The sequence below is a fragment of the Crocodylus siamensis genome, chromosome 2, assembly GCF_052110815.1.
Source record: "Crocodylus siamensis isolate JL-2025a chromosome 2, ASM5211081v1, whole genome shotgun sequence".
Lineage (NCBI taxonomy): Eukaryota > Metazoa > Chordata > Crocodylia > Crocodylidae > Crocodylus > Crocodylus siamensis.
The window spans coordinates 168,842,936-168,857,493 of record NC_143396.1 but is presented as its reverse complement, the minus strand read 5'-3'; the positions used below and the strand labels follow the sequence as shown (position 1 = coordinate 168,857,493).

Sequence of the window (14,558 nt, the reverse complement as noted above, 5' to 3'; positions counted from 1 at the left end):
TGCTGCTGATTTGGGAGAAGGAGGAGAAGCATGATGTAGTGGGAAGTCTCATTGCTCAGAATACCGAACCACTTTTTGGTGCACAGGGTGTAAGAGCCTCCTTTTTTGGGCTGGTGAATTGGCCTGGATGCGCCACTAGGAGCACAAAATGGCTCTCTAGCCTTAAAGGATGGGTAGATATGGGGCTAAGCTCTCCAGTAATTTTTCCCATGGGATGCAGTCTATGGGGTGCCAAGGGTAGTGATGGTGGGATTCCGTGTGTTTGTTGATGATGTGGATGGTGGCATAGAAGTCTTCTTGAGCAAGTTTGCAACTGACGCAAAATGGAAGGATGGCAAACATGTTGGAGGATGTGAGCAAAATTCAGAAAGATCATGACAGATTAGAAAATTTGGCTAGAGGTAACAGGTTCTAATTCACTGTGGAAAAATGTGAAGTGCTACACCTCAGGAGGAATAATCAAAAATAGAAATATAAAATGGGTGAAACCTGGCTGGATGGCAACACTAGGCCTTATGGTTGCTATGCTCTCTAAGGTCATAGACTGTGAGTTTTTTGCTTCCCTTTGTAGCAGGGTGGGGAGGGGTGGCCCTCTACCCAGGACCCCCTGAGTGTATATTGACAATATTTTATTGAAGCAGGACATTGGCTGCCATTGTTCCCCTGATTTACCTGTGGCAGGTTAGGTTGTTAGGTTTGTGTTGTGTCTGGGTTGATGGCTGTCTTATGTGAAGTTTAGATTATGGTTGTATGGAATGGTTTGCATAGAGATGATCCTGCCTCAGGCACGGAGTTGGACTACATAACCTCTGGAGGCCCTTTTCAGCCCTACTTCTCTATGACACTGTGACCCCCTGCAGGTATATGAGGCTTGTTTAGCAAGACTCCCCATGTGAGGTGCCAAAGGTGGAGTTGACAAGATGCTGTGACTAACCCATATATTAACTGCCCCTGATGGGGCAGGTCTCTGCAATGTAAAGTAGCATAACTCCTATTTGCCCTTAACCTGAGTGGGGAAAATGAGGAGACATACCAGCAATACGAGCTTCCCAGCAAAGTAGATCTTTTGGCACTGGGCAGACTTGCCCTTCAAGAACATGTCCTTGGGGTAGAGATTCTGGGCTAGGGTTGGAGGCTTGTGTAAAACCCCCATATTACTCAGGTTGATCCCTGAGAGTGGCACCTAACAGCCCTGTACCAGGCACTGGACTACATGCTGTGGAGAAGCATGCATGCATGCACATGCACAAACACACACATAAGCTTTGCCCCTCGGCTGGGAGTGGAATTAAATAGAATGAATATTTATTTTACTCTTGTCATAGTGGCTTGCAGGGCTCAACTTCATAATCGATTTTTCCTGGGTTGTGGGCACAAAAGCAAGTATAATACTGGTAGACCTGAGAGATGGGGCCTGCCACATCTTTAGGCTCCCATGATGTACCCATGAATGGTTCTCTCACCATGACTTTCTCAGCAGTGTCCCCTTTGTCCTCCCACCTTTCCTATCCTATGTACTGTAATCACTGTTTTCTGTTTCAGAGCTCTGCTTCCTGTAGTCCCTTCATAGCATCCCATGAAGTAAGCCTGATGCTTATGAAAGCTTGTGTTATGCATCTCTGATTTAGTTAGTCTATAAAGTGCAACTCTACCCTGTCTTCTTCCTGAAACCATTTAGACACAAACCCGCAGGTAAACTGGCACAACTTGGACTCTGAGGGTTCTCTGGCAATGAATCTCTGGTGGGTGGAATTACCCACATCTGCAGTAGTTTCCAAGAGTCAGGCATGTCCTACAGCATAGGGCACTGGCTTATTCAAGGCCAAATGTACTTCTTGTTGTAGTCTTGCAGGTTGCTCCCTTGGTGGCTGGATCTGTAGTGAATGGATGGACATGTCTGGGCATGTGACATCCTCTCTGCTGGCAGCAGCCAAGTCATGACCATAGCTCATTTGATCCCAGCCCAGCAAGTTGGCAAAGCCCATGGAGGTCCCACATAGTCCATCTTCACCCAGGAGCCCAGTACAGCATTTGTTGTACCATCCTGTGTGCTGTCTTGCTAGTGATGGTTCAAGGAAGATGCTCTAGGAAGATGAAAAAACACCAGTGCCTGGAGGATGCTGGGAAAATAGAGAAACTAAGCCCCAGACAGGTGTGCTTAGGTCAAAAGGGACATGAGGTATATCCCTCATGTCTGGCAGATAGGGATGAGGCAGGGAGAAGCTAGACATGACTTTGCAGCATGAAATGGCTGAGAATGCTTGGATCCCATAGGCACAGGAGAGCACGTTGGTGACAGGCCACTTCTCCCCTTCTTTGGACTCACTACATTAGCACACAAGACCAGATGCCCAGCTGGGGTATATGGGCATTGCTACATTGGAATCACTGGCCAAGCCCCTGGCCTATGTATATAGCTTCTCTCCACCTGAGTCAATGGGACAGACCTTGGCTGATGCAAACTAGACGTGCCTTCATTAGAGTGAATGGGGCCAGATCCCAAGCTGGTGTCAACTGGTGCAGACCTGCCAGTGGATCTGTGCTGGTTTACACTATTTAGGAGATCTCATCCAATATTCTGAGTTCTGGGCACTGTCTCACTGGTGAGAGCTCAGCAGACCTGGAATGGCTCAGAGAAGGGTCCCAGGACTGCGGAGTCCCCTGATTCAGGAGGAAGGGGTAGAAGTACTTGACCAAAGGGTACATTTGCGCTAAGAAAAAAGCAGTATGCTTCACTCAGGTTGGCTAACCCAGGTTAAGAAAGCAGTGCAGATAAAGTGATTTACATTTTAACTTAGGTTAACCCAGGATACCCTGTCTGCACTGCTATTTTAACTCAAATTATGACCACCCTCTTTTTTGCTGCAGTGTAGCTCTACCCCCATGTAACTAAGTAGCAATGGGGCAAGTAGTGATGGGAAAGGGATACCATAACCAGCTAGGTCTTTGGGAGGTGAAGCTCTGGAGGCCAGAGCGTGACAGACAACCATGGGATGACACAAGACAGGAGTGATCAGAGCTGAAGAACACTCTGGGAGACCACAGTGATTGGAGCTGTACTGAATCAGGTCAAGTGGGCAGAAGTAGGGCTAGAGAAGGAGAGTTTTTGAAGCCACACTGAGCTGGGCCAAAATGGGTAGAAGCAGAACCAAGCTGAGCTGACTGTGCCTTGTCAATGGGCACAGAGTCCTGCTGTTTTGGTGGAAGCAGCTCTGAGACAGTGGGGGCAGTGGTGGGACCAGCCACTGTGCTAAGAGGTTCGTAGGTCTTTTTGTTGCCAGACAGTTGCTGAATGGTTTTTCCACGCTGAAGCAGCAAAACCCTGGGGCAGAAGAGTTCCTTCCTGTGTCAGATGGTATGGAGGGAAACTGCCCTGCCCCGTGGCATTATGTGCCCCCTGAGACACCAGGGGAGCAGATGATCTGCCACCTTGTGCCCTGTCCTGTGGGAGCTGAAGCCCACAGAGATGATTACAGGCAGGGCAGATCTGGGATGGGTGCAGTCTGCAGGGCATGGTACAGTCCCTGTGGTGGGTGGCCAGCACATGGGGAAGTCCTATGAGGTGCACATGGACAGCTAGGAGATTAGGCAGCCCCTCTTGGGTTTCCGCTTCCGCTCGCTTTTCCTCATGGCACTCAGGGCAGCGCTGGAGGCCTCCATGAAGATGTTGGTGATATTCTCCTGGAACTTGGCCGAGCACTCGAAGTAGGCAATGGCATGAACTGTTTTGGCCATGGACTCTCCCTACCAGTGAGAGATGGAGCAGAGGAAAGTAGCATGAGGCCCACAGAGGGTACAAGGTTTGGGGATAGGAGCAGGACCTCTGCTGAGATGGGGAAGCCATGACCACCAGATTTGTCCTCCCCTCCCCATCTACTGGACCATGAGCTTCCTGGCAGTTTCTGCTGCCTCAGGAAGAGCCTGGCATGAGTTCAGCCCCCAGAAGTGACCAGGCCTGCAAGGTACTATTGCCTTCCCTGGAGTCCTGGCTTGGGAGAAACCATGATGGGAAGCCTTGGAGCTTGGTTGAACCCTGGTCTGTTATTACTGGAAGGAACTATTTTTCCTCCCTCCCCCTGAGGGTGAAAGGATACCGGCTTTGCACAGCATCCTGGTATTGGGAGGGCATGCCTTGGGCAGGCAGGACTCAGAGGGTGCCTCACCTTTTGGTAGGTGATGGGTGCCAACTGGTCCTTGTGTAGTTTCCTCAGCACAGCTTTGTCCTTCCTCAGGTCGGTTTTGCAGCCCACCAGCACAATGGGGACTCCCTTGCAAAAGTGATTCACTTCTGGGTACCACTGTATAGGGCAGAGAGAGAGAGAGAGAGAGAGAGATAGAGGTGGGACCTGAGCCACGGGGCAGAAGATCCTTACATTTTCCTAAGGGACTGGAAGCAAAAGAGTTCAGAGATATCTGGGGGAGGCAGTGAGCCCAGTGCTCATGCCTGCTGAGCAGCGGTAAGAGGCCTTAGCTCTAAGAAGCACAATAGAGACCAGCAGGATAGGGCAAGAGATACTACCCGGAGCAGGACAGAAATGCTGGCTGTAAAGCTGTGCTCCAGTCCTGGTCCTCCCATCTGGCCTCTGTCCCTAATTAGTTTTCTTACCTTTGTGAGAATATTGTCATAGCTGCTGGGACTGGTGACATCATAGCACATGAGAACAACGTTGGCTTCTGTGTAGGAGAGTGGGCGCAGCCGGTCGTAATCTTCCTGCCCTGCCAGAAAGAAGAGGAAGCCATTACACCCCTCCTCTTAATAGGCATGGTTCCACCCCTGGCCTTGCCTTGGCTATGAGAGGGGACTGGCTCCTAAAGGCACTGAGGGACAGGGCCATATAGCCAGATAAAGAACTAGCTATGCATAACCTTTAGAAACTACAACCGACTTGCATCCCCATGCCTTGAATGGTTCTCTGACTCATTTGCATTACAAGAACCAGTCCCCTGTTCCCAGGATGCAGTTCTGATTATTCTCATAATTTTACTCTGAGTCTCAGGAGCGCTCCAGTTTTTCTAAATCCCATGTAACTGTGGATGAATCTCATTTTTCATTAAAAATAAAAATAAAAAACAGGAGTGTGTGTGTGTGGGTGGGTGGGTGGGGGGGCTCTTCACTGTCACTGCTATAGAAAGAATATCTAAAAATCTTACCTACTTGTAACAGAAAGGCTCAGAACACTTAGGAAAAAGGAAGAAAAAAGATCCCCCATCTAATTATTCTGAAAAGTCTCAAGATTTGTTATGCTGATCTCATGATCTTCTGAGGCTTGGCTCAGGCTGCTGGAATGCATGAGGCTGAAATGCCAGAGATGTGTCACCTTAAAGTGCACACAACTTATGATGCCAGCAGCTCAGCCCCAAGAGGACTCTGACCTTAGGGCCTGTAGAAACAAGGAGCTTCCGTTTTCCGGAAAGTGATTTAAGAAAATGAAGTCTAAAAATACAGTATTTTTTAAAGTGTATTTTTGTAATGCGCTGTTCTTTAAAAAAAGTGTTGCTTCCTCTCAGAGACCCTTGTGGCAGAATTGACCCGTGTGTAACCATCTGTTTCCCAACCCCAGATCTGCAAGCTAATACATTTTACATGATGATTTAGGGAACCAGCCGTGCTGTAACCCTTACACACACAGAAACTGTATACAGCCTTGTACTCAAGAATGATTCACGCATCAAGCTATGTGCCAAACCCTCTGCAAATCTTCTGTACTGTACACATTCATCCAGCTCATTCTAATTACATGACAAACCAGGGAGCAACTCTTGTGATGCGTGCACACATACATATACATGCAAATGTATATGTCCACAGGCGTGAACACTCATGCCCACATGCACACACTTCCCCACACAAGAACATCAAGCCCTAATAAACCAGAGAATGGTCAATCCTCAACGTATAACGCTAGCTCCCTCTTCTGTCCATACTATACGCATAGACAGCATCCTCTATCCTCTCCTAATACTTACCTGCTGTGTCCCAAAGGTGGATTTGCACTGGCTTGCTGCCAATCTGGAAGGAAGCAGTATACTTCTCAAATACTGTAGGCACGTAGGCCTAGGAGGAGGAGGAAGGAAAGGGGGTTGAGGAGTCAGCATATCAAATAGACAGACAGACAAACTGTCCCACGGGAGACAGAATCCATTAACCCAGTGAAGCTCATTTCTCTGTCCGAGGCAGTCATGTATCTGAGGACTGGTTACCCTCTATGTACTGTTCCACACATCACCCCTCATAAGGCAGGGCACTGCTCTGCCCAAGTAGGGAATGTGAGGCACAGAGTGGTGAAAGGTGCCAGGGGCAGGAAAAAGGATGGGATATGTCCTTTTCTGTCTGTGATTTGGGTGGGGCCTAGGCAGGTTGGATCCTGAAGTAAGAGTGGTGGGGTGACCCCTCATGTGTGAAGCGGGACAGGGCACAGGCCTCAGCCAGGGGCTGAACTGCTCATAGTGTCAAGACTGAAGGATTCCAGTGCATCCACACTTAAAAGGATGGGGGAGGTGTTGAGGGTGGGAGAAGAGCTAGATTTTTAGCTTGTACAACTGAAAGAGCAGCCAGGCAGCACTCAGGTGGGCGTTCTTTGTCCTAAGTGACATAGCCAAGGTCCTACAAGAAGTCTGTGGCAGAGTTGGCACATGAGCCCACCTCTACTGTAGTCCTAAGCTAATGCTTTAACCACTGACTGGACCATCTAGTCATTACAGCAGCATAAGTCCCCCTTGCCCTGGTATAGGTTGGGGAGGGAAGGTTGCCAAGGCGCTTGCTGTGTGTGCTGCACTGAGGTTGGTTATTCATTATTAAAGTTGTTATTTATTTGCACAGCACCTCGATCAGTGGGCTCTTTCTGGCAGGCGTGCTACAAATTAAGCCCTGCATCCTCCCCATGTGCCACTCTGATTCCCTTTCCTGGCCTGATCTACTATTCTGCTTTTGGCTCTCTGCCCTGTGCTGCCTGCCTGGTCTGCTGTTCTGCTTTCTGCTCCTTGCCCTATCTGCCACTGTGTTGCCTGCCCTCTTCCCAGTCTGCTGCGTGCCACACATAGAGGCTTCCCATACCACTTGTGGCATGCATGCTGCAAGCTGGCCACCCCAACCTAGTCTTCAGCCCTGTTGTGCTGAGCCTGGGACACACCGAGCAAAGACGCCACCTCTGCCCCAAGGAGTCTGAGTAAGCCCAGCTCTAACAGGCGTGGCCCAAAGCAGCTGGAGAACGGTTGTGATCCACGGACTGAACGGTGATTGTTCACCACATACTTTGCTGAGAGAGGGCTTTGCAATTATTACAACAGAGGTGAGTTTGATGGGGACAGTCGGACTCCATAGCTCACATCTTGGGCTGTGACCTTTCCAAGGAGGCCTGCAATTCCCTCGTAAACAAAACTGAAAGTACCATTATGGCCGCTTATAAATTCATGGTGCATCCACACCTTGAATACTGTGCCCAGTTCTGGTCCCAACACCTGAAAAAGGACATAGAAGAACTAGAAAAGGTACAGAGAAGGGCAACAAGGATGATTAGTGGTATGGAGTGGCTTCCATATGAGGAGAGACTAAAGAAGCATTCAGTTTAGAAAAGAGATGCTTGTGTGATAAGGGTTTACAAAATACTCAACAGCGAAGAGAAAGTAAATAGGGATTTATTATTTACTCTCTCAAGAACTAGAGCCACGTCTACGTGAGACACTGACTGCGCAGTAGCCTCATGTGACATGACACTACTGTGCAGTAGTAATGAGCTACTGCACAATCAGCATCACCAAAAAGTCATTCAGGGATGCTACTGCACAGTAACACCAGTTCCTGTGCAGTCATTTAGTACTTGTATATGCAAGTACTAAATGACTGTGGAGTAACGACTGTGCAGTAACTGTTTTGTGTAGATGCAGCCTAGGTGTCACAAAATGAAACTAGTAGATAGTAATTTAAAACTAACAAAAGGAATTTTTTTTCCCACACAGCATATAACTGAAGTGTGGAACTTATTACCACCAGATGTAGTGGAAGCTGCCAGTTTAGCCAGAGTCAAAAAGGGATTGGACAAATTCTTGAAGGAAAGGGGCACCAGAAGGTACTGAGCATGGGTGTTTGGGATACAGCCTCTGAATTAGAATTCCTAGACCTTAAATACTGGAGGCTGCAAGTGAAAGAACAGTGAAAAAAAATGGGGACATACCCAGTTCAGTCTCCTTTTCAGTATCCACTCTCTGCCACTGTGTGACACAGGTTTAACTTTATTAGTGAATGTTAAAAAGGGTGTTACAAAATTGAAGGGGTAGTAGGAAATACAAAGATCTAGAGGAAGGTGACTACATAGTACAGGGTGGGTGGAGGGAGGATGTAATTAAGTTATATAGTAAGAATGCAGCTGGGTTGTGGGGGATGGGGAGCTAAACGCACAATGCATATAAAGAAGAGAGGATATTACTACACTTGAGCTTAGCTAAGAAGGCTAAGTATGCTGAGCTAAATGGACCTATGGTCTGATCCACTAAATGGCAATTCTTATGTTTTTATGATCTTGCACTGTGACTAGAAGAGAGACTTCACTGTAATATAGGCAATGGCTAGGGGAAGCAGAGTAAGGTCACAATCTATCTGGGTGCATTAATGAGCTCATAGCACTCAGCTTTGACTGACTTATTGTATTCCCCCAGGGTTAACAACCTCCCACTGGGCATATCTACACGCCTACATTTAATGTGCATTAGCCCAGTTTAAGACACATTAAGGGTGAGTGTCTACATGTGTGCACCCTTAATACTCCTTAAAAATGGAGATTTTAAGCTAATTGAGCCTAAATTTGATACCTGCGTAAAGCAGGTATCAAATTTATGCGCGAATAGCTAAGTTACATGAGTGAATATGTAGGCATATTAATGCACAGTAATGTGGTCTGTGTCAATAGATAGACTCTGCATTAGTGCACAGTAGTGCATCTGCACATGCGCTAATGCAATTTAGCTATTTGCGCCTAAATTTAATGTGCCTTAATGCGCATTAGCATATCCACGTGTAGACATGCACCTAAATCATCTTAAGTAAAGATGCGTTAAGTTTAGGTGCATGTAAATATACATGTAGACATGCTCACTGTGTCTGGTTTAATATGCTGTGGGACTCACTTGGTGTGCTCTCAAGTGTTGAGCACTTTGAAGAGATGCTCCTGCCTGGCCTAAGGTGGCTATTTTGGGTGTGTGGGGTGCAAAGATCTCTATACTCATACAAAAAGAGAAGGGCCAGATCCTGAGGTAGCATAAATCAGAATTACTTTATTGAAGTCAACTGGGGCGAAGTTCTCAGCAGGTGTAAACTGGCATTGCTGTCAGAATTAACTGAACAAGTTCAAAGCTGATTCAAACTTTTTGGCCAAAATATTTTCCCACTGAAAAAAGGGGTGGAGTCAATAATGATTTTTTCAATGGGGAATTTCAACCATGAAAATGAAAATCATCTATCTCATTTTTGTTTTGGAAAAGAAAGAAACACATGGACAATTTGCACTTGTTTTCTACCCTTTTCCAGCTGTTTTTCTTTTTTAACCCATTGAATAAAGAAACGAGTGATATTAAAGCTTATGTTCTTTTTCCTTTTTCAACTCTGAAATGTTCTGTGACTTGGCCAAAGTTGAAGTTCTGAAAACATTACAGCAGACAAACAATCTTTAAGATTTATTGATTTGCTTACACTGCATCCCTTTTGGGATAAAACGGTGGAGGAACAGAAAAGGTGGGGGAAAACCTCCTGACATGTTTTTGAAAAAATAGTCAATGAAAAAAGGTGTTTCTTCCCTGGAATGGTTTCATATTGAACCCTGCAAAATGGAAAGCCGTAAATGTTTCAAGTTATCGTTCCCCTTTTTTAAGAGCTCTAATTTTGAGTCTGTATGGTTTTTGAACTACTGTGAATATGTCAGTAAGGGGTATGCTTCTATACTGATATATCAATACAACCCCTATTTGGGGTAGCAGTTATAGTGGTATAAAGCTGCCATAAATGATGCTCATGAAATCAACTTGCTGCAGGGCAAAGATAGAATGAGACTTTACTGCACATCAGCTGCTTGGTGGTAACCGCTCCTGTGCATGACTACCTCATGATAAGTGGAAGCAAACCTATAGTAACTTTTTGCAAAGGCTTAGGAGTCTGTGGTTTAGCTTCTATTTACTATGGGTTAAGCATGTCCACATGGGCAGTTATCATGGAGTACACGATGGGAAGCAAAACACTGAATACTCTTTAGCTCACAGGGGGTGAGTCTACCTGAGACACTGTGCAGTTGTTACTGTGCATTTATATAGTACTTGTATAAACAAGAACTTGTTTATGTAAGTACCAAATAAATGCACAGTAATTGGAGTTACTGTGCAGTTGCACTGGCAAATGTCTTTTAAGTGATGCTACTGTGCAGTAGGCTAATAATACTGTGCAGTAGTGTATTAGCATTGTTAGTGCTGTGATGCGCTACTGTGCAGTATTATTTGGCTACTGCGCAGTCAGCATCTTATGTAGATACACACGCCCAGTGGGCATGTCTACACTTTCATGAATGTGCTGTAATTATGGCTCATTAAATTTAGTACCTGTAATGACAGATACTAACTTGATGTGCTGTATTTGGCACTACTATGCATTAGCGCAGATTAATGGTTTTTTAGTGATGTTAAGGCTCATTAGACTAAATCTACTGTTCATTAGCACAGTTTTTTCCTGCCATGCTAATGCGTAGTAGAATTAGTCTTCTGCTCACTAAGCATTTCGTGCAGACATGTCCAGTAAGTTGCTTGTGTGTCCATATACTTGTATCTAGATAACTTATTCCTTTTCCTTTGGAGGACAAGATCCATAGGCAGATCTATGCCACAAAAATAACTGTGTCAGTCTCTCTCTCTCACAATACAAGTAGGGGTCCCAAAATGAAATGAGTAGATGGTAAGTTTAAAACTAACAAAAGGAAGTCCCTCCGTCCCCCGCCACACAGTGGGCATGTCTGCATGTGCACAGTCACTGCGCAGTACCCCAAAATTACTGTGCAGTATGGGTACATGTTTACACGCTCATGCCTATACTGTGTAGTAACTATGGCAACTTACGCTGACTTGGGCATAAATTTGCTACCTGCATAATTCAGGTAGCAAATTTATGCCTGAGTAGTTACTGCACAGTAAGGCATGCGTAGACACCTTACTGACTTTAGTTCCAAGTCAGTCCACACACAGCATTACTGTGCAGTAATGCCTGCACGTATAGACACTGGCATAAAAGCCACTTACTGCACAGTAAGTTACTGTGCAGTAAATGCATGTGTAGACACGCCCAGTGTGTAATTAAAGTGTAGAACTCATTGCCACCAGAGGTTGTGGAAGCTGTCAGTTAAGCCAGATTCAAAAAGGGACTGGACAAATTATTGGAGGAAAGGGATATCAGCAGCTATTGAGCATGGGAGTTAGGGATATAGCCTCTGAATCAGGACTTCCTAGACCTCAAATGCTGGAGACAGTGAGACAGGGATGGTGGGAAAACCCTGGGTCAATGCCAGTTCATTCTCCCTTTCAGCAACCACTGTCTGCCACTATATGATAGGATACTGAGCAAGAAGGATCTATGGTTTGACAGAGTACATCTCAGTTCTTAACCACCATAGCTATTCTGGTAAAACTTCCTTGAGTAGACACAGTACAGTGGCAGAAATACCATAAAGCTTAATCTGGTGGCAATGAGTTCTACACCCCAATCTGCTCATTGGGGCTGGAGCAAGGTGTCCCATACGCCATGCTCACACTCAGAGTGCTTTGCTGGTACAGCGTATTGATAGAACACTGCTATAGCAGCCCTGGCCTGCAGGGGCGGGCAATTATTTTGGGTGGAGGGCTGCTTACTGAGTTTGGCAAACCATTGAAGGCCACATGACAGGCAGCCAGGGGCAGATAAATATTAATTCTCTAAATTTTTTAGGGGCCCCACGGGCCGGATAGTATGGTCTGGTGGGCTGCATTTTGCTCACCCCAGCCTAGAGTCTAAGGCTGGAAGGGACTGTCATGTACCCTGACCCATTTTTTCTCACAAAAGCAGGGCTCATCTACATAATGGGGCTACCTGCACCATGGTGGTGCTGGCAGAGCCATGGCAGCAGATCATCCTAGTGGAGATGTGCTGTGTTGTGGCTGAAGGTTCTTCTCCACTGTTGTTGCTACCATACCACCCTAAATGACAGAAGCTAGGTTACTGGACGCCTTCTGTAGCTGTGTTCATGCAATCAGGGGTAGGACGGCTAGCTAGTACTCCTATAGCTGTGCGGTGCTGTGGGCTTTCTACACTCCTAGTCAATGTACCTGTTCTGTGGTATAAATTAAGGCCTAAATTTTACTCAGTTACTCTAGTTTTGAGCATGAGAATGAAGACTGCAACACATTATGGAGGGAAATGATGGAGTTCACTTTCTCGGTGGCTTCAGTACCAGGTTGGCCCTTTCTGGAAGAGATGGAAAACCCAGTTTCTTCAACAATGTGTTCCAATTACTTCTCCTTACTGTTGATAGAAAGGGCCTGGGTTCTCATGTGAATTGTCCTGGTTTCCTGTTCAGCCTTTCTCCTCTGGACGGAGTGCTTTTCCTCCTAGTATTTTCCCCCAGTGAACATTTTGTCCTCAGTCAGCTCCTCACCTTCTCAACTGAAACCCATTGAACTCTTGAAATCCTTCCCTGAGAAGGACTTTTATATTTTCCAATCCTTGGTTCACTTTTGTGGTTCCCTGAAAATTGCCAGCTGTCTTCACTAAAATGGAGAATCCTAACTTGGGTATGTCCCTACAGCTGTCCCTGCAATGGGACTAGAGGTCAACTCACTATTATAGCCCTACCCACAGCTCACTTGGTCAGACAGCTTTATAGTACAGCCATATCCTGAGGTGGGGGGAATCTACATGAGTCCACAGCAGGCTCCCTGGGGACAGTGCTTGCTAGGTAGATTATGAGAACAAGCTCTGTTGTGCAACGGGAGAGGGCACATACATGGGGACCCAGAAAAAGGGGGCAGTGAGGGCAGGAAGGGTGGTATTGGAAAGGGGTCAGTAGGATGGTTGGATAGAGCCCTTGAAGGTGGGGAAGAGTCCAGGATGAGGGATAGGGGTCTTTGTTTTTTGGTGGGGGCAGGGGTGGTACTGTGAAGGGGGCAGTTATCTGGGACAGGTTCTTATAGGGCAGCAGTCAGAGGGAAGGGGACTCTGTGGTTATGCTGGGCCCCAAAAAGGCAGCTATATGAGGGGAGGGAGATCTCACTGGGGCAGACTCAGGGTCCCACCAGAGGAGTAGTGTGAGGGGTGGGGTCTTTCTAGGTCAATGCTGGAAGCCCACAGGGAGCAGTCTGGGAGGGGCGGGTCTCAAAGAGAAGCTGTGTGCATGGGGTTTTAGGGTCAGGGTCCCACCGAAAGGCGGTTTAAAGGCAGGGGAAGGGGTCTTGTCTTTGCTGATGCGTGTCAGGGGGGTCCTTACCTTGGGGAAATCCCCCTTGGCGAAGACCATGAGCAGGGAGGTCTTTCCACAGCCACCATCCCCCACGATGACAGCTTTGATCTCAGCCCCTGTAGCCTCTGTGGTTCCTGCTGTCTGACTGTGCCGCCTGGCTGCTTGGTGCATCTCTGATGTCCTGGTACTCCAGAGCCCAGCTCTAGGACAGGGTGGCTTTGCACGTCTCTGTCACTCAGCTGTCCTGAATCACAACCTGCTCCTGGGAACCATCCTCAGGGCCGAGGGTGTGGAGGGGACAGGATCTTCACACGTGGGCTACCACACCCCGTATAGTAGATCCCCTCTACCTCCTTCTCCAGGCCTCCTCTCTGCCAAGTGCCGGTGATTCTTAGCTCTGGGTCACACAGCATGAGGCACCGGCTTCTGCTTCACGCCCAGTGCAGGAAGAGGGAGCCGCCCAGAGTCAGTGAGGTCCCCGCCCTCACCTGGCCTGCCATGGTAGGGGAGGGGTGGGGTGGAGGACAGGTGTGGCCAAGAATGTGACTGATGAAACAGGCTGGCACAAGAAGAGAGTGAGAGTGTCTGTAGTGACACATACTGCTGGCATGCACACACCCACACATGCTACTCATGCAGGCCCACACACATGCTCTCACTGGCATGTGCACTCATGCATTATACATAGTTACACTTGCATACTGATCTCACAGCCACTTTCACAGTGCTTACATGTGTCAGCACTCACAAGCATTACACACTGCTCGTGTGTGCACACTCATGTGCACCTCAGGGTGGTCACATGCACTCATTCTGCACATGCATACGTGCATCATGCAGTCTACTGACATATAAGTAAGCACATCTTCACTGCTCACATGCACTTCCATGCTCATGTGCTCTCAAACACTCATACACATTACTTACATGTGTGCACACAGTATTATGTTGCTCACACATACTTTTATTGAACACATATACACATACCCAGGCACACTCTTATGCGTGCACATGCATTCATGCTGCTCAGATATACTTATGGGCTGCTAAAGTACACTTTCACACACATTCATGTGCCCATGCACTCTACTTACAGCTGCA

General features: G+C 47.1%; 1 protein-coding gene across 1 annotated transcript; it reads right to left on the bottom strand.

The window, feature by feature from the left end:
- Positions 1 to 324: 324 nt before the first annotated feature.
- Positions 325 to 13,702, bottom strand: RHOD (ras homolog family member D). The gene is made up of 5 exons (XM_090032164.1): positions 13,485 to 13,702; positions 5,968 to 6,055; positions 4,607 to 4,716; positions 4,164 to 4,298; positions 325 to 3,744 (listed from the first exon to the last, which is right to left on the bottom strand). The coding sequence occupies exons 1-5, from the start codon at positions 13,626 to 13,628 to the stop codon at positions 3,577 to 3,579; spliced, it is 645 nt and encodes a 214-aa protein (XP_089888290.1). The 5' UTR covers positions 13,629 to 13,702; the 3' UTR covers positions 325 to 3,576.
- Positions 13,703 to 14,558: the final 856 nt, after the last annotated feature.

Bases quoted from the DNA above. Each gene is read 5' to 3' on its own strand.
- RHOD (XM_090032164.1), bottom strand. From the start codon at position 13,628: ATGCACCAAGCAGCCAGGCGGCACAGTCAGACAGCAGGAACCACAGAG. The intron at 6,056-13,484 runs GTAAGGACCCCC...TCCTCCTCCTAG, and splicing joins CCAAGGGGGATTTCCCCAAG to GCCTACGTGCCTACAGTATT. The intron at 3,745-4,163 runs GTGAGGCACCCT...TCTCACTGGTAG, and splicing joins CACCCATCACCTACCAAAAG to GGAGAGTCCATGGCCAAAAC.